Source organism: Chiloscyllium plagiosum, unplaced genomic scaffold (genome assembly GCF_037043375.1).
Source record: "Chiloscyllium plagiosum isolate Xiang-an unplaced genomic scaffold, Cpla_swu_hap1 HiC_scaffold_2, whole genome shotgun sequence".
Lineage (NCBI taxonomy): Eukaryota > Metazoa > Chordata > Chondrichthyes > Orectolobiformes > Hemiscylliidae > Chiloscyllium > Chiloscyllium plagiosum.
Genome location: NW_028270140.1, coordinates 115,031,846 through 115,051,159, shown reverse-complemented (window position 1 = coordinate 115,051,159; position 19,314 = coordinate 115,031,846). Strand labels below are relative to the sequence as shown.

At 41.3% G+C, this 19,314-nt stretch overlaps 1 protein-coding gene across 4 annotated transcripts in view; it reads left to right on the top strand.

Annotated features, from left to right (window-relative positions):
• LOC122559051 (ras-specific guanine nucleotide-releasing factor 2) overlaps nucleotides 1-19,314 on the top strand; it is a 244,258-nt gene that overhangs the window by 124,965 nt on the left and 99,979 nt on the right. For all 4 annotated transcript variants that reach the window (XM_087999794.1, XM_043708239.2, XM_043708251.2 and 1 more), the window contains 2 exons: nucleotides 14,642-14,724; nucleotides 16,506-16,754. In XM_087999794.1, the coding sequence (XP_087855920.1) occupies nucleotides 14,642-14,724; nucleotides 16,506-16,754 (332 nt within the window). The remainder of the gene's footprint in view (nucleotides 1-14,641; nucleotides 14,725-16,505; nucleotides 16,755-19,314) is intronic.

The window sequence follows — 19,314 nt, the reverse complement described above, 5'->3', positions numbered from 1 at the left end:
TATTATGACTGTTTCTCCCTCTACAATCCTTGTAGATAATGAGCTCTAGATTCCCACCAGCTTCTGGGTGAATTAAGTTTTCTTCACATCCCTATAAACCTCCTGCCTCTTACTTTAACTCTGTGCCCCCGGTCATTAATCTCTTGACTGAGGAAAAAAGTTCCTTGCTGTCTGTGCCCCTTGCAATGATTTACATTTCAATCGTGACCCAACTCCATCTCTTCCGCTTTAAGGAAAATAACTCCAGTCTGTCCAATCTCTCTTCAGAATTGAAACTCCCATCCCAGGTAAATTCCTGGTGAATTTCCTCAGCATCCACTCCAGTGTAATCACATCCCTGCTAGAATTTTCTTTCCCTGTTCCATCCACCAAAACAAATTACATTACACTTCTCCACATTGAACATCACTTGCTACTTTCTTTGTTAGTCGTTCATGTGGTGTGGGCATCAGCTGGTCCAGATTTTATTGCCTGTCCTTAGCTGCCCTTGAGAAGATGGTGGTGTGTTGTAGGTAGACCCACAATGATGTTAGGGAGCAAATGACAGAATTTTGATAGTGATGGAATGACGATATATTTCCAAATTTGGATGATGAGTATCTTGGAGGGCAATTTGTTCATTCATTCCACCCACATTCTTTTGAAATTCTACATTAATCTTCTCACAGTCCACAATGTTCCCATTTTTGTAAGGTCTGAAAATTATGACATTGTGCAACAAGGTGTGTGTCTTCTTCAGAAGTCACATGACACTAGGATATGGTCCAAAAGTGTGGTGCTGGAAAAGCTCAACCAGTCACGCAGCATCCGAGGAGCAGGAGAGTTGACAGTTTGAGTATAAGCTCTTCTTTAGGAATGTGCTCGGAATATCGATTTTCCTGCTCCTCGGTTGCTGCATGACCGGCTGTCTTCCCTTGCATTAGACACGATTCCATTAAATTTGGAATTGACCCCTCAATTCCCATTGACTTGAATTTTGATATGAGCAGGGATCAACTTCCTCTTGACTTCAGTGGCCACCTTTTTATCTTTGAGGATTTCTTCCTTCACACTAATGGAAGAGCACATATCTTCGCTTGCAACCGTTGAAGTCTCAAGAGAGGAATCTGAAATGCATGGCAACACACAAGGCCATACTGGGTCTCCAGACTGCTGCTGCTCTATTGCTTCAGTCAATAGAAAGCTCATTCATAACAGCCATTTGCCTGTTAAAATTACTCTTATTTACTAAGTCACCTCCAGGTTGCTCCTCATACCTTTGATGTTTTGTTTTATGTCAATTGAGTCACAGGGTCATGTAGTGATACAGAATGGAAACAGTCCTTTCAGCCCAACTCATCCATACCGACCAGGTTTCCTGAACTAAACTAGTCCCATTTGCCTGCATTTGGTTCGTGTCCTTCTAAACCTTTTGTTGTGACAATGTGGATGTACCTTTAAGAGAATGAAGGACACCCAGTGCTGGAGAATTCACAAAGTCACATTTAGTTCAGAACAAACCGCACTTGCTGAGTTGCTATGAGACAAAATCACAAATTCGAATTTGGCCAGTCAGTTTAAATTTTATCCAGAAAAAATAACAAATTCCAATCAAGCTTGAATTGAGTATATTGACAATCTTAAAAGCCAATGACACAATCTGATGCTCTGGGGTATAAGACTGGGGAAAAAGTTGAACAGTTGAGAGGATAACTGCCAAGTCCTAGCATGTAACAGACTGCTTGAAAAAAAATCTCTCTTTAAAAAGTCCCTTTTTGATCAGTAACCTGTGATGCAGACATTCCTAACCAGGAGCAAAGAAGACACAGGAAGATCTGAAGACCAGAACCTTCAACTGCTGGTTTTGAGATAAGAAGTGTTGTTTTGTAAATCTTAATTGGGAGTATTATAGAAGGGAAGGTGAAAGAAATTGTAAACTGTGGTTAGTTAATTATTCTCTGTTATACTTTAAGAAATCAAATTGTAATTTTTACTTTACATAGTTCTTGGCCACTCGAAGTTTTACAGATTACTACACGGGATAATTTTTTTTCTGTGTTGCTGGTTTTAAGTTAAGCAGGAGAGTTTATCCTATGTCATAACAGTTTGGGGGCTCAGGACCAGGATTTGAACTAGTTTAGACAGATTTGAATAGATTTGGGGGTACAAAAATTCCCAGCAGACTTTAAACGCTTGCAGGTTAGTATCCTTTATCTTTAAATAAAACACAGGTGAGACAATTTGTTTAATTTCGGTGAGTTGGGTTGATTAAATTAAAAGTGAGAGAAATGGCTATTAAAATTGCAGAAGAGGTTCTGGGATTTGAAGATGATTCTCAAATTTGTCAAGAAAGCTTAGACGGAAAGGAAAAGGCCATACTTTTAGAATTAACAGGAGTTAGGTTTGGGTTTAACCAATGACAAAAGTAAAGCTGAAATTGTAAAAGGGCTACTCAAACACTTAAGTGTGTCAGAGAAACAGCCAAGTGCAGTAGAGGTAGAGAAACTTAAATAACAATTGAAGAAAATGTAGTTGCAAGATAAACAAAGGGAGAGAGAAATGGAAAGAGAGAGAGAAGAGAGGGAGAGAGAGGTAAAAAAAGAGAGAGATGGTTCTTCGCTGAGCAGAGAGAGGAGAAGAAAGGGAGGAAGAGAAAGAGAATTTGAATTTGAGAAGTTGCGACTTAGTCAGCAAAGTCAAGTTAACAGGATGGAGATTAAAAGAGAAGGTTGTGATATATAAAAATATGTCAAAACTCTGACACATTTTGTTGAAAAAGGTGTTGAAGTTTTCTTTATTTCATTCGAAAAATTGACGAGGCAGTTGGAGTGGTCTGAGGATTTATGGGTAATGCTAGTTCAGACTAAATTGGTTGGCAGTATTTGCTGCACTGTCAGATGAGGTGTCAAGAGATTATGAAGAGGTTAAACAGGCTATTTTAAGTGCTTATGAATTGGTACCAGAAGCATATGGACAGCAATTCAGAAACACGAAGAAGGAACCAGGTCAGACTTGTGTTGAGTTTGAAACAATTAAACATAGTCACTTTGATCGATGGGTGAGTGCTTTGAAAATAGATACAACATTTGAGGTTCTGCTGGAGGAGTTTAAAAACTCACTTCCAGAGATGGTAAGAATTCACGTAGAGGAACAGAAAGTTCAGGAAGTGAGAAGGGCAGCAGATTTAGCAGATGATGGTGCATAAGGCAAGTTTCCAGCCAAAATTTCATCCTGTGACAAATAGAAGTTGGGAGAAGGGGAGGTGGTACATACTAAACCAAGAGTAGAGAGCACTGGCAAGATTTTACCACTGGGTAAAAAAAGAAGCCCAAGAGGGTGGAAAGGAGGTGAATGGCCTCAGATGTTTCCACTGTGGTAAAGTGGGACGCATAAATTTGTAGTGCTGATTGTTAAAGAAAGGCACTGTGGGAAAAGATATGGTAAAAGAAGCTAAGCCAGTGGCATTAGTGAAGCTAGTAAAGGAGACCCCAAGAAGAGTTGAGGAGCTGCAGGAGAGGGCACAGCCAGGGCAGAGGCTGGATATGGAGTTAGTACCTAATCTCTACAAAGAATTTGCCTCTGTTGGTTAAGTTTACTCAGAACGAACAGGGGGAGAAGGACAAGAAGTTATAATTTTGAGAGATATAGGATCTAACCAGAAGCTGATAGTAGGGGAAAGTGAGGACTGCAGATGCTGGAGATCAGAGCTGAAAAATGTGTTGCTGGAAAAGCGCAGCAGGTCAGGCAGCATCAAAGGAGCAGGAGAATCGACGTTTTGGGCATAAGCCCTTCTTCAGGAATGTAGGGGATGAGCGAATATGTATTCTTTGTGATCTCTTACATGAAAGTGTGGTATTTTGTGGGATAGACTGACAGAAACTGAATGTTCCCCTGTGTAAGATCAGGTTGCAGTGCCAACCTAAGACTGGGGAAGTTACAGTGGCAGTGATTGACAGAGTGTCAGTTCCAAGAATTCAGTTTGTTCTTGGGAATGATTTGGCAGGATTTGGAAGTGACACCCTTTGTTGTGGAGAAGCCCAAGGAAGACCAAGAAACTGGGGAGTTAAAACAGAGATATTCTGGTATTTTCCCAGAATGTCTAGTAACCAGATCTCACTATCATAAGTCACAGCACAAAGTGAAAAGTAAAGAGAAAGATGACGGAGTTGAGGTTCAGTTAGCAGGTACTCTGTTTGATGTAATGGTGCAGGAAAAACCTGAACAGGCAGAGGGCAGACAGAAGTGTTTAGTCCTGAAAGGCGAAGAGACTTGCAAGAGGTGGGTGGGCATGATTTCGCTCAGATAATTGATTATTTGGTTAATTGATTCAATGCCTTTCCTCTAGGGCTCGGAGATTTTTAAAGTCTGCTCCCCAATTAGGAGGCTAGGCAGTAGCACACCACACGGGAGACTCCGCCCCTGTCCTCCCCCCAACTCCGTCCAGCCCTGCGCCCCCTCCTGCCCCCAACGCTGCCCCTCACCCTCAAACCCGTCCAAGCCTACTCCCGCTCACCCCATCCCCACTCAACTCCGCCCGCCTCGCCCCCAACCCAACTCAGCACTGGACCCCCCATCCGGCCCCACCCACCAAACCCGTCCAACACTGCACCCCACCCCCCCATGTTCCACAGCCCCGTCCCCCGCTGGGGCAGCCAGACTGTACATCGACAGTAAGATTTCTGCTGCCTTTGTGGGGTTAGTCTCCAAATAGTGCATGCGTGCACACACATGTGTACACACACACACACACACACACACACACACACACACACACACACACACACACACACACACACACACACACACACACACACACACACACACACACACACACACACACACACACACACACACTGCAACGTTTTGGCTGTACAGGACAATGTTGGAGAGATTATCCGAGGAAGGGGGCTTTAGGGTATACCCCTCTGTAGAACTCCAGGGAAAGTGTAGGGAGAGAGAAGGCGGGAGGTCAGTCATTTGGAGACAGTGCCTGTTTAATCACTGCAAACAAAAGACGCGAATTCTGTTGAAAATACGTCTTTGATGTAATGTTTCTATCGTGACCTCGAGATCTCCTTCAGATAATCTGATATTTGGATAATCAAGGTTCCTCTTTATATATGAATGCATACTCTGAAAAGGACCAACAAATATTCTGGAGGGTTATTGTCTGAAAGATAGAATCCTCAGATGGAAATGGAAACCACGGCTGGTTAGTGAAAACGGGAAATGGGCCAAAGTGCAGCAGATTGTGTTGCCGGTACCATACAGATAGGAAGTGTTCTGTGTAGCACATGAACTACCTGTAGGAGGTCCCCTGGGGATATGACAGACTCAGGCTAAGGTACAAAAACATTTTTATTGGCATGGAATGCACAAGGATGTGGTTAACTTTGCCGTACGTGTCATACATATCAAATGGTAGGTAAGCCACAGGCAGTAATAAAACCAGCACCTTTGTTACTAATTCCTGCACTTGCAGAACCTTTCCCATGGGTTATAATTGATTGTGTAGGTCCCCTCCTGAGAACTAAAAGTGGGAATCAGTACTTGTTAACCATAATGGATGTGCCTACCAGATTTCTAGAGGCAATTCTGTTACGGAGTATCAAGACAATAAAAGGTGGTAGAGGAGTCAGTAGCTTTCTTCACACGGTATGGACTGCCCAGAGAGATTCAGTCAGATCAAGGGTCAGATTTTACTGCTAGACTGTTTTAAGGAGGCTATGAATAGCTTAGGTATATAGCATTTTAAATCCAGTGCGTATCATCGTGAATCCTAGGGAGCTTCAGAGAGGTGGAATCAGACCTTGAAGACCACTTTGAAAACATACTGTCAGGATTAACCGAATGATTGGGATAATGGTGTCCCATTCATATTGCTTGGCATTAGAGATGCCCCAAATGAATCTACTCAGTTCACTCCCTTTGAGTTAATATTCGGTCATGAAGTGAGAGGCCCTTTGAAGTTAATTAAAGAAAAATTGGCAGGACCAAAGTCAGAGATCTCGCAATTAGATTATGTTTTGGAGGTGAAGGAGAGATTAAGTTGAGTAGGTGAGTTAGCTAAACAACACTTAAAGAGGGCACAGTGTAGCATGAAGCAGGTGGCAGATAAAAACTGAGACTTGGATGTTTTCCCGAGAGGATAACGTGTTCATACTGTTACTGATGATAGGAGATCCCCTCAAAGCCAAGTTTCACGGTCCCTATCAAATTGAGAAAAGTTGAATCAGGTGAACTATTTAGTAAAGATGCCAGGTAGAAACACAAAGTATCGGGTATGTCATGTGAACATGTTGAAACTTTATTACACTAGCGACAAAGAGCTGGAGAAACGTGTGTTAGTTACTGCCCCGCAGAGTGAGGAATCAAACCCAGACGATATGGATTTTGATGTGCCTCAAAATAGATTTAAAAATGAAGACGTTCTTGAGGAGTGCGATAGATTAGTCAGCTATCTGTCTCAGGAGCATAGAACGGAGTTGAAAGATTTGTTACTACAGTATAAGAACATATGTAAGAATCAGATGGGGATGACTAATGCTTTGTACATGAAGTAGACATAGGGAATACTGCTCCGATAAAGTAAAGTCCCTATCAGATAATCCTCTCAAAGCCAGGCAGGTCCAGATGGAGGTGGAGGCCATGCTCAACAAGAACATCATCGAATCAAGCCAGAGCGAGTGGAGTTGCCGATTGTCTTAGATCCCAAACCTGGCGTAACTGAACGATTCTGCATGGATTATCGGAAGGACAACGCTATTACAAAATTGGACTCGTATCCAATTCCTAGTTTGGAGGACTGTATCGAGAAAGTTGGCCAAGCCAGTTACATCACCAAGTTGGACTTAATGCGTGGTTACTGGCAGGTACCTTTTATCAGACACAGTGAAAGAAATTTCTGCATTTGTAACAATATCAGTTTAAAGTGATACCCTTTGAAATGAAGAATGCACCTGCCACATTCCAAAGACCCATGAACAGAGTTGTGGCTGGGTTAACAAACTGTGCAGTCATTTGGATGATGTAGTGATCTTTAGTAAGTTCTAGAAAGATCACATGGTACAGTTGGCAGAGCTCTTTGAATGACTATGAGAAAAAACCTCGTGATAAACTTAAATAAAGTGGAATTTGTGACATAACATCGGTCATGGAAGGCTGACCCCATAGAACGCAAAGACAAAGGCTATTGAGGAATGTCCATGCCCAATCTTGAAGAAAGAGGTGCTTCAATTCCTAGCACTCAGCAGATTCTATCGGAAGTTTGTTCCAAACTTCAGCAGTGTAGTGGCACCATTAACCGATTTGCTGAAGAAGATCACAAAGTTTTGATGGACAGAACCATGCCAGGAGGCATTCGCCATTTGGAATCAATATTAATCACTAAACCAGTTTTAGCTACACCAAACTTTTCAAAACCTTTTAAAGTTGCCACCGATGCTCGTGACATTGGAGTTGGAACTGTCCTCCTACAAGAAGATGAGGATGAGATTGAACTGCTGATTGGTTACTTTTTGAAGAAGATCAACATCCACCAGAGGAAATACTCCACAATTGAAAAGCAACTATTGAGTTTGGTGCTGGCCTGACAACATTTTAATGTATATGTCACGAACAATGTGTCGGACATGGTTGTGTACACAAACCACAATCCACTTACAGCAAGGGATCATGCTGTAAGGTTGAGTGAAATAGGAGTTGATGGGAAGGGTGAGGGCAGTAACAAATTAAAAATACTATACATGAATGCACGAAGCATTAGAAATAAGATGGATGAGCTTGAGGCTCTTTTGGAAGTTGGCAGATACGATATTGTGGGGATAACTGAGGCGTGGCTTCAAGTGGACAGGGCCTGGGAAATGAATATTCAAGGCTACACGTGCTATTGTAAGGACAGACTGACTGGCAGAGGGGGTGGGGTGGCCATGTTGGTAAGGGATGATATTCAGTCCCTTGCGTGGGGGGACCTAGAATCAGGGGATGTAGAGTCAGTGTGGATAGAGCTGAGAAATTCAAAGAGTAAAAAGACCCTCTTGGGAGTTATCTACAGGCCCCCAAACAGTAGTCTGGATGTTGGATGTAAGTTGAATCAGGAGCTGAAATTGGCCTGTCACAAAGATGTTACTACAGTTGTTATGGGGGATTTCAACATGCAGGTAGACTGGGAGAATCAGGATGGTATTGGACCTCAAGAAAGAGACTTTGTGGAGTGCCTCAGAGATGGATTCTTAGAACAGCTGGTGCTGGAGCCGACCAGGGAGAAGGCAATTCTGGATCTGGTATTGTGCAACGAACCAGAATTGATCAGGGACCTCGAAGTGAAGGAGCCATTGAGAAGTAGTGACCATAATACAATAAGCTTCAATCTGCAATTTTAGAGGGAGAGGGTACAATCGGAAGTGACAATTTTTCAGTTGAATACAGGGAACTATGGAGCTATGAGGGAGGATCAGGCCAAAGTTCAATGGTGCAATACCTTAGCAGGGATGACAGTGGAGGAACAATGGAGGATATTTCTGTGTATAATGCAGAAAATGCAGGATCAGTTCATTCCAAAAAGGAAGAAAGATCCTAGGAGGAGGCATGGGTGGCCGTGGCTGACGAGGGAAGTTAAGAAACATATAAAGTTAAAAGAGAAAACGTATAACATAGTAAAGATAAGTGGGAAAACGGAGGACTGGGAAGCTTTTAAAGAACAACAGAGGATTACTAAGAAGGAAATACGCAGTGAAAAAATGAGGTACGAAGGTAAACTGGCCAATAATATAAAGGAGGATAGTAAAAGTTTTTTTAGGTATGTGAAAGGCAAAAAATTGGTTAAGACTAAAATTGGGCCCTTGAAGACAGAAACGGGGGAATATATTACGGGGAACAAAGAAATCGCAGAAGAATTGAATTGGTACTTCAGATCTGTGTTCACTGGGGAAGACACAACCAATCTCCCTGAGGTAACAGTGGCTGAAGGACCTGAACTGAAGGGATTTTATATTTGCCAGGAATTGTTGTTGGAGAGTCTGTTAAGTCCCCGGAGCCTGATGGTCTACATCCCAGGGTACTGAAGGAGGTGGCTCTAGAAATCGTGGATGCGTTGGTGATTATTTTCCAGAGTTCGATAGATTCAGGATCAGTTCCTGCGGACTGGAGGGTGGCTAATGTTATACCACTTTTTTAAGAAAGGTGGGAGAGAGAAAGCAGGAAATTATAGACCAGTTAGTCTGACCTCAGTGGTGGGAAAGATGCTGGAGTGTATTATAAAGGATGAAATTACAACACATCTGGATAGTAGTAACAGGATAGGTCAGAGTCAGCATGGATTTATGAAGGGGAAATCATGCTTGACTAATCTTCTGGAATCTTTTGATGATGTAACTCTGAAAATGGACGAGGGAGATCCAATAGATGTAGTGTACCTGGACTTTCAGAAAGCTTTTGATAAAGTCCCACATAGGAGGGTAGTGAGCAAAATTAGGGCGCATGGTATTGGGGGCAAAGTACTAACTTGGATTGAAAATTAGTTGGCTGATAGGAAACAAAGAGTAGTGATAAACGGCTCCATTTCGGAATGGCAGGCAGTGACCAGTGGGGTATCGCAGGGATCAGTACTGGGACCGCAGCTTTTTACAATATATGTTAATGATATAGAAGATGGTATTAGTAATAACATTAGCAAATTTGCTGATGATACCAAGCTGGGTGGCAGGGTGAAATGTGATGAGGATATTAGGAGATTACAGGGTGACCTGGACAAGTTAGGTGAGTGGTCAGATGCATGGCAGATGCAGTTTAATGTGGATAAATGTATGGTTATCCACTTTGGTGGCAAGAACAGGAAGGCAGATTACTACCTAAATGGAATCAATTTAGGTAAAGGGGCAGTACAGAGAGATCTGGGTGTTCTTGTACACCAGTCAATGAAGGTAAGCATGCAGGTACAGCAGGTAGTGAAGAAGGCTAATAGCATGCTGGCCTTCATAACAAGAGGGATTGAGTATAGAAGCAAAGAGGTTCTTCTGCAGCTGTACAGGGCCCTGGTGAGACCACACCTGGAGTACTGTGTGTAGTTCTGGTCTCCAAATTTGAGGAAAGACATTCTGGCTATTGAGGGAGTGCAGCGTAGGTTCACGAGGTCAATTCCTGGAATGGCGGGACTACTTTACGCTGAGAGACTGGAGCGACTGGGCTTGTATACCCTTGAGTTTAGAAGACTGAGAGGGGATCTGATTGAGACATATAAGATTATTAAAGGATTGGACACACTGGAGGCAGGAAACATGTTTCCGCTGATGGATGAGTGCCGAACCAGAGGACACAGCTTAAAAATACGGGGTAGACCATTTAGGACAGAGATGAGGAGAAACTTCTTCACCCAGAGAGTGGTGGCTGGGTGGAATGCTCTGCCCCAGAGGGCAGTGGAGGCCCAGTCTCTGGATTCATTTAAGAAAGAGTTGGATAGAGCTCTCAAAGATAGTGGAATCAAGGGTTATGGAGATAAGGCAGGAACAGGATACTGATTAAGGATGATCAGCCATGATCATATTGAATGGTGGTGCAGGCTTGAAGGGCAGAATGGCCTACTCCTGCACCTATTGTCTATTATCTATTGTCTATTCTTAGAATGTTTTAAAGATAAGAATATGAGCTATTTCATTGGAGTCTTATGTTACAGACTTTTAATTTAAAAATCATACAAGTTGCAGGTCAGAAGAATGTAATCACAGATGCGTTATCGCAGATTTAACTGATCGAGTTTAGCTGAGGTATTATGAAGATGTGGGTGTACCTTTAAGAGAGTGAAGGACTTGGCAAGTACGCAGAGTGCTGGAGAATCTACAAAGTCACATTTGATTCAGAACAAACCGAACTCAGAACAATCCAAGTTGCTATGAGACAAAAACACAAATTCAAATTTGGCCAATCAGCTTAAAGTGTACTGTGAAGAAATACCAAATTCCAACCAAGTATATTGTCAATCTTAAAAGCCAATAACACAATCCAATGCTCTGGGGTATGAGGTCAGGGAAATTTGAACAGTTGAGAGGAGAACTGCCAGGTCCTAGCATGTAACAGACTGCTTGAAAAAAAAATCTCTCTTTAAAAGTCCCTTTTCGATCAGTAACCTGTGATGCAGAAATTCCTGACAAGGAGAAAATAAGACACACGAAGATCAAAAGATAACCTATAGCTGCCTGGCTTTGAGATAAGAAGTGTTGTTTTGTAAATCTTAATTGAGAGTTTTATCAGACCACTATTATAGAAGGGAAGGTAAAAGATAGGTTTGAGAAAGAAATTGTAAATAGTGGGTAGTTAATTATTCTCTGTTATACATTAAGAAATAAAGTTGTTAGTTTTTACTTTTCTTAGTTCTTGGCCACTCGAATTCCTACAGATTACTGCACGGGATAATTATTTTCTGTGTTGCTGGTTTTAAATTAAGCAGGAGAGTTTACCTCGTGTCATAACACATTTCTATCCATGTATATGTCCAAATGTCTTTTAAATATTGTAATCGTACCCACCTCTACCACTACTTCTGGTAGCTCATCCCATATACCCACTCTCTGCTTGCAAACGTTGACCCTCAGGTCCTTTTTGAATCTTTCCTGTCTCACCTTAAGACTCTGCTGTCTGGGTTTGGACTCCCACAACACCCCACCCAAAACCACCATTCTCCCCCCACTCCGGCAAACCTCCTGCACAAAGTGATGGCAATTCATCTTATCTATGCCCCTCATGATATTATAAACCTCTACAAGGTCACCCCTCAGCCTCCTACACTGCAGGGGGAAAACAATCCGAGACTAACCAGCCTCTTCTGTAACTCAAACCTGCCAGTCTCATTAAGATCCATCGATTATGGCTGATCTCTACCTCAATTCCTTTTTCCCGCATTATCCCATATCTCTTGATATAAGCATCCACAAATCTGCCTCTGGCTTGAAGATACTTAATGATTGGACTTTCGCACCCCTCTGGGGTTTGAAATTCCAAAGATTCACCACCCCCGAGTGAAAAATATTCCTCTTCATCACAGTCCCAAATGCCTGCCTCTTATCTGAGACTGTGTCCCCTGGTCTTGACCAGCACCTCCCCTCCATACTGGCCCCAGCAGGGGAGCATCTTGTTAAACTCTGTCAGAATTTTAAATGATATTGGAGGTGCTGGTGTTGAACTTTGGTGCACCAAGTTAAAAATCACACAACACCAAGTTGTCGTCCAACAGGTTTACATGGAAGGACTAGCTTTCGGAGCACTGTTCCTTCATCAGGTGGTTGTGGAGTATAAGATCGTAAAACACAGAATTTATAGCAAAAGTCTACAGTGTGATGCAACTGAACTTATATATTGAAATAGACCTGGACAATCCAGGTCTAGCTTTGAATCCATATATAGCTTTGAAGTCAGGTTGTTGCTGGGTTCACCCTGATTTGGGAGCCTTGGGCTTCCTGCTAAATATTCCACAGCCTCCGAGCGTTTTCATCACTGACCCATGATCTTATTTATCTCTGGGGGGAAAACAGCCTGACAACTTACTGAAATAAAAAGCATTTTGCCTTTTGTCTGAACTATTCATGCCCCCAGGTTGAATGGCATTTGCATATCTCACCCACCTATTTCATTTTAATCCTGATTCAGTTAGTCAGGAGCTTACATTTTACAATTTGTCCGGCACAAAATATGCACAATTTGTCCTGTGCATATTTTGTGCACAAAATATACCTAGTAGATGTTAGTGCCGAATCCGTGCTGGAGAAACTTGGCCAGTAGCACAGTAGGGTCTGGACAAATGCCTTCTATATTACTTATTGAATGTTGTCAGGCCCCATAACCTTTATGATGTCCAATGTCTTCACCTGTTTCTTGAAATCACAGAGATAATCAAATGGACATCAGAAGGAGGTTGGGATGGGTGGTCCACTTAGCCTTATTTCAAAGCTTTAGCCTCGTCCCTTGGACTGATGTGCTGTGCTCCCCCATTCATTCAGAATGGGGAGCATTGTGAAACCTCTTTGACCAATAATTTGCTTATTTGCTTACCAAGTGGCTCATGACTTGCTGTGGCACAACTGCAGAGATTTGATCTGATCCAATAGTTGTGACACTGTCTATCGCATTCTGCTTCTGTTCGTTGGAATGTGTGTAGTCCTGTGTCGTAGTTTTAACTGGTTGACATCTCATTTTTAAATATGCTTTGTGTGCTCTAAACCAGGGTTGATTTCCTAGTATAATGTTAGAGTGAAGGATAGGCTTTATCATGAGGTTACAGACTGCTGTGGATTGCAATTCCACAGCTCCTGATAGCCTATCGTGCCTCAGTTTTGGATCCCAGTTTTGAATTGCTAGATCTGTTCTAAGTCTATTCCATTCAAAATGGTACTAGAAAACAAGATGGAGGGTGTATTCCACATGAAGATAGAACTTAACAGCAGCAAAATCTGTGTGGTGGCCCAGTACTATCATGGATGCCTAGCACGTAGATTGGTAAAAAGTCAAGCAGGTTTATCCCTCTGGTTCTCTCACCACTTACCACAGACTGACTGGTAGATATCCACTTCAGGACATGGCCAGCTCAGTTCATTGTGGTGCTACTATGGTATTAAATGTTGAAGGACTCCTCCTGAGTACTTTCTGTGTCCTGCAAGTAGCACTCAACATACTGGAGGTTTACTTACGCAGCTGATGGTACTTAGTTCAGAGTTTCCTTGCCAGTGCATTCATGATCATCATTACTGAGACTAGCATTTTTTTATTCCAGATTTATTAACTTAATTTAAGTCCCCCCCGCTGCCATGGTATGATTTGAGCTCATTTAGAGCATTAGTTGAGTAACGTAACCACAGTGTTACCGTTTCCTTTGTTAGGCTTAGTGGAAAATGCGGATGAAAGGATAACATTGTTTAATTATCCTTTTTTGGAATAATTGAATTATCTTGTATTATATGAACCCAGTTTGAAATGAGGAATTTTGGCAAGTGCAGTGGATTTTCATGTGCAAAGGCCGAATCATAGGTCAGGTAATAATTCCACAAGATTCATTAATCTGGCTATTTAATAATGTGCAAGGACGAAGTGATGCATTGCAAAATTAGGAATTTACGACATACGAGTGATCAGCACCCATTTTGGCTTTTGCCATTTTTGCCTTGTCAGTTTTTCAAGGATTTTATATCTTAACCTACATAGAGCCCATTGCAAACTGCTTCTGAACAAGTTAAAGATGCTATATAAATGCAAGTTATTATTTGTAATTATCCTGACTCATAATAGCATTTTAATGGACTATCACCTACTAAGGCTTCTCTTCTTCTAATGATCTCTGTAGGGACAGATATGTCTATGGCATCTATTTCCATGGTGGTGCCACATTCAGTTATGTATCCCTAGTGTTCTGGAGGGTGTTTGTTTCTTTGGAGCTTATGGAGCTGTTCCTTGTAACTTCTCGCATGCTCTGAATGTGTTTAGGTTCATCCAAATATTCAATCCTACAGGGTAGAAAATAAAAGTAAGTTTAAAAAAAACCTTGGTGATAGTGTTCATGACACAACTGTAGCCCTCAAAGGGTTAGAACAGCATTATTAATTTTGTAATCTGCATTTTTCTTCTGAAAGCCTGGAAAATGTCATTTTATTTCTAATTCTCTGGTGTTTGTGTATTTTTGCAGTGTATAGACAACATACGGTGCAATGGTTTAATGACCAGTGTGTTTGAGGAATATTCAAAAGTTACTGTGCCTCATATGATTAGGTAAGTTTCGTTCAAATTGTCCAATGGCTGATTCTCACAATGAATGGATCTTAATGGGGGTGAATTAAAGGAAATCACAAAGCAAAAGGAACAGAAGTAGACCATTGGGCTCCCTGAGCCTGCGGTACCATTCAGTACAATCTACTGCCTCAATTCTACTTTCCCACATACTCCTATTTTTGCTTGATTCCCCAAGAGTTTAAAAAACTTTCTATTTCAAACTTAAATGTATTCTATGATGGAGCATCCCTGACCCTTTGAGGTACAGAATGCTTTGTTAGACCCACATGGAGTACTGTGAGCAGATCTGGGTACCATGTCTTAGGACGGATATATTGGCCTTAGAGGGAGCAATTATACAGGTTTACAAGAATGATGCCTGGACCTCAGGATTTAAATTATGAGATTATACAAATTAGGCTTGTTTTTTCTAGATTGTAGAAGGGTAAGAGCTAATCTGATCAAACTCTTCATGACATTAACAGTAAAACAAAAATAGGGCAGATAAACTATTTCCACTGGTTGGGGATTCCAGCACTAGTGGGCAAAGTCTTAAAGATTAGGGCCAGACCATTCAGCAGAGACATTAGGAAGCATGTCTACACACAAAGGGTGGTAGACCCTTGGAACACTCTTCCACAAATGTTAGTGGGTGCTAGATCAATTGTTAATTTTAAATCAGAGACAGATGATTTTTCTGTTAAGCAAAAGACAGATATAAGGAATTGGGCCACAGATCTGGCATGATATCTTTGAATGGTGGAGCAGGCTTGAGGGATTGAACGGCCTCCTTCTGTTCTGACAAGGATTCACAACCTGTCAAGTGAAGTCATTTCTCCTGATCTCAATTCCAAATGATGGGCCTCTTTATGCTGGGCATGTATCCACAATGCAATTTTGTGAGAGCTTTCCCTGCAGACCGTGCCAAATCATAGAATAACTAACTTAATACTTCTTTTCTTACAGGACTCTTGCTTGCAGTTAGTCTTGACTTTAAACAAACAAGGTAGATAGAATGTGATATAAACTGTGAATGCTGGAGAAATTTCCACAGAAATTGTGGAGAGCAAAACATTTCAGCTCATTTATGCAGAGAAAATTGATATGTGACCGACTTTAGACAAGTATAGATTCAGGAAAGGTTGGGATGGGGAGCACTAGTGAAGATAAAGAAGGAAAGAAATAGTGAAGAACTAAATAGGAACGTTGTATCACTTTTCATGGTGGAAACCAGCATACTTGAACTTCGAGAGTCAGAAGGCAGAGAGAGTGTAGTGGCCATCATTAAGGAGAAGATGCAGAGGAAGCTGAAAGGTCTGGAGGTGGACACCTCACCCAGACCAGATGGAATACATCCCAGAATTCTGAATGAAATAGATTGTGGAGGCATTAGTAGCAATGTTTCAGAATTACTCGAGTCAGGGAAGATGCCAAATGACTGGAAAATGTTTAAGAAAGGAGGGAGGCAGAAGAAGGGAAATTATACGGCAGTTAGCCAGGCCTCAGTCATTGTAAGATTTTAGTGTCCGTTATTAAGGATGAGATTGCAGAGTATTCGGATGATCAATTCCAATTCAGCCTTGAGTCTGCAATCTATAGCTGAAGAAGGGCTTATGCCCGAAACGTCGATTCTCCTGTTCCCTGGATGCTGCCTGACCTGCTGCGCTTTTCCAGCAACACATTTCCAGCTGCAATCTATAGCTCCCTTGCATTAATATACTTAATGAAATAACATTCATAAGGGTTTGTGAAATTAACTAAAAAATTATTATTTTCCTCAGATCTGATATCCGACTCCATAGTGATGATATGGATATCTGCTTCAGCAAGACACTGAACTCCTGTAAAGTTCCACAGATCCGCTATGCCAGTGTAGAGAGGCTGCTGGAGAGACTGACTGATCTGCGCTTTCTTAGCATTGACTTCCTCAATACCTTTTTGCACACCTACCGAATATTCACAACTGCACTGGTTGTCTTGGAAAAGCTGACAGATATCTACAAAAGACCTTTCACCTCCATCCCTGTCAGGTAGGGCCTGATTTAGAGGGATGTTGAATTTGATAAGAATTTAGGTCACTTTTAAACTTTGCTTGTAGGATGTTCACAGCCATTTTGTATTGTCCAAGCATAATTGTTCTAAACAGGTGATGATGGTGGGCTTTCCTGAACTGCTGCAGTCTTTCTTGTGATAGGGCTCCAATAATAATGTTAGGTAGGGAGCTTCAGGATAGTAAATATTAAATAATGATTTAAAAAATAGTGATACAAGTCCAAGATGATGTAAGACTTGGAGAGAAAGTTGTAGGTGATATTATTCACACAGCATTCCTTTTAATGTTAGTGGTATTGTCAAAGTGACTGTGATGAGTTGCTGAAACACATCATGTAAATTGAACAGACTGGAGCCACAATAGATTCATGATGGAGGGAGTAGATACGGAGTTCAGTTATAGTGATGCTTAGCAATTGAACCTTTCTTCCCTAGATGGTGGTGAGCTTCCTGAGTGTTACGGCTGCACCTATTCAGGCAAGTGGTAAGTATTGTCATATTATGATCAGGAGCTTGGTAAATGATAGTCAGAGAAGTTCTGAGGAATCATGAAGTGAGCCATTCATCATGAAAGACCCATGCTTCCTTGCTCTTGTAGCCAAAGCATTGACATGGTTAATCCATTTTAGCTTCTGGTCAATGGTAACTCCCAGGAAATTGGTTAAGGGGAACCCAGTGGCAGTGTTGTTGTTGAAGGTCAGGGTAGTTGACTGGGTTTTCTCTTGTTTAAGTTGGAGTTACTTAGAATATTACCTGCCACTTTTGTGTTTTTTTTTAAATGTTACCTGCTTTAAGCAGTTATGGGTTGCTTCAAATTGTATAAGTTCCACACAAAGCTGAACCTGTGCAAACAGCTTCAATATGAAGAGGGATAGTTATTGATAAAACAGTGGAACATGGTTGAGCCAAGGTCATTGCTCTCAGGACAGTCAGAATACATGAAGTGAATTTTCTGTAGAGCAGTATTGCCAACACAGAGGCAATTGAAAGTTCAAGATCCCAGTAACCTATTTTGAGATGTGTTTTACTAAACAACTATGTTGCACGTACTAAAGGTCATTGGTTGATCTATAATAACAATGGAATTTGCTGGAAATACTCAACAAGTCTGGAGAGAGACCAGAGCTACCATTTCAGGTCAAGGACTTGCCCAATACTTACTGTTTTACTTCAGATTTCCAGCATCTGCAGCATTTGATTTTTGCTTTCAGCTGACCTGTTTCACTTTTATATTTGGGATGGTGTCCCATCCAGCAGCATTTCCAACCATTTAGCCATATATCGAAAAAGAATCTACTTAAAGCCTCAAATTAAGAGATAAGCAGAAATATTTTTAAATGCCCTTCACATTTAAAAGAAAGTTATGGAGTAATTATTTTATTTTTGAGATATTGTTTAAACTATTTTCATGTCTTCTAGATCAGGCAAGATGCTCTTATTAAATGAGGGAAACAGCATAATCATTGTTACTATTAGTACAGAGGAACAGGTAGTACAGAAACTCATTGCGAGAATTCTGCAGAATTGCAAGGTCCCATAGGAATGAAGCAGGCTTGGAAGGTCGAGTGACCTACACCTCATATTTTCTATATTTTTATGTAATCTGAATGGAGCTTTTCCACTGTCAAAATTCATTCCACCTGAATGCAGTACTCTTTGGCAAGTGTCTGTTTCTCTGTAACTCTCATGTGATTGGGAACCATCACAATTATGCTTTACTCGGTGTAAAAAGAAATGGATTTGGCTCCCGGTCAAGCAATGCTTTGATTTGAAAATTCTTATCCTTGTTTTCAAATCCCTCCCTGGCCTCACCCCTCCCTACCTGTGTAGATTCTGCCAGAGAATCCTCTGAGATATCTGTTCTCCTTTAATTCCAGCTTCTTGAATAACGTGAGTGATTACAGTGTGGTTGCATCTGGGAGCGATGTATATGTTCCAGGAGGTTTCTAATATAGGATTAAATGTTATGCTATTTGAATATTAACCCTTTCACTATATTTCTCCCCATGAATCTAATTCATATTTACATTTCTGCACTATGGTCTTCAGCTATCTAGGGCTCAAGCTCTGGAATGCACTCACTACTCTTCCCTTCCGAATAACACTATGGATATACTTACACACCAGGTACTGCAGCAGTTCAGTAAGATAGCTCACCACCACCTTCCAAGGACAATTGGAATTGGCAGTGTATTCAGACATGACTAGAGACTACCCACCATCCCTTGAATGAAGTTTTTTTTAAAATAAAACTCTTTGCCTCTTTACCTCACTTTCCTTCCTTAATAAAGGAAATCTGTTCCTTTTCAATCTAGCTTTTGGTTATCTGACCTAAAATTTCCTGGTATCGTAATTTGTTTAACAATGCTCCTGTGAAGTGTGTTTTGGTGTTTTATATTTCAAAGGAACATATAAATGTAAGATATTGTCAAAGTCATACTCCATTCATCAGCACTTCTAAGTGATACACATCATGCAACTGGATTTGTTCCAAAGTTTACAATTGAAATCCTTTGAAACTTTGACTGCAATCAAGCC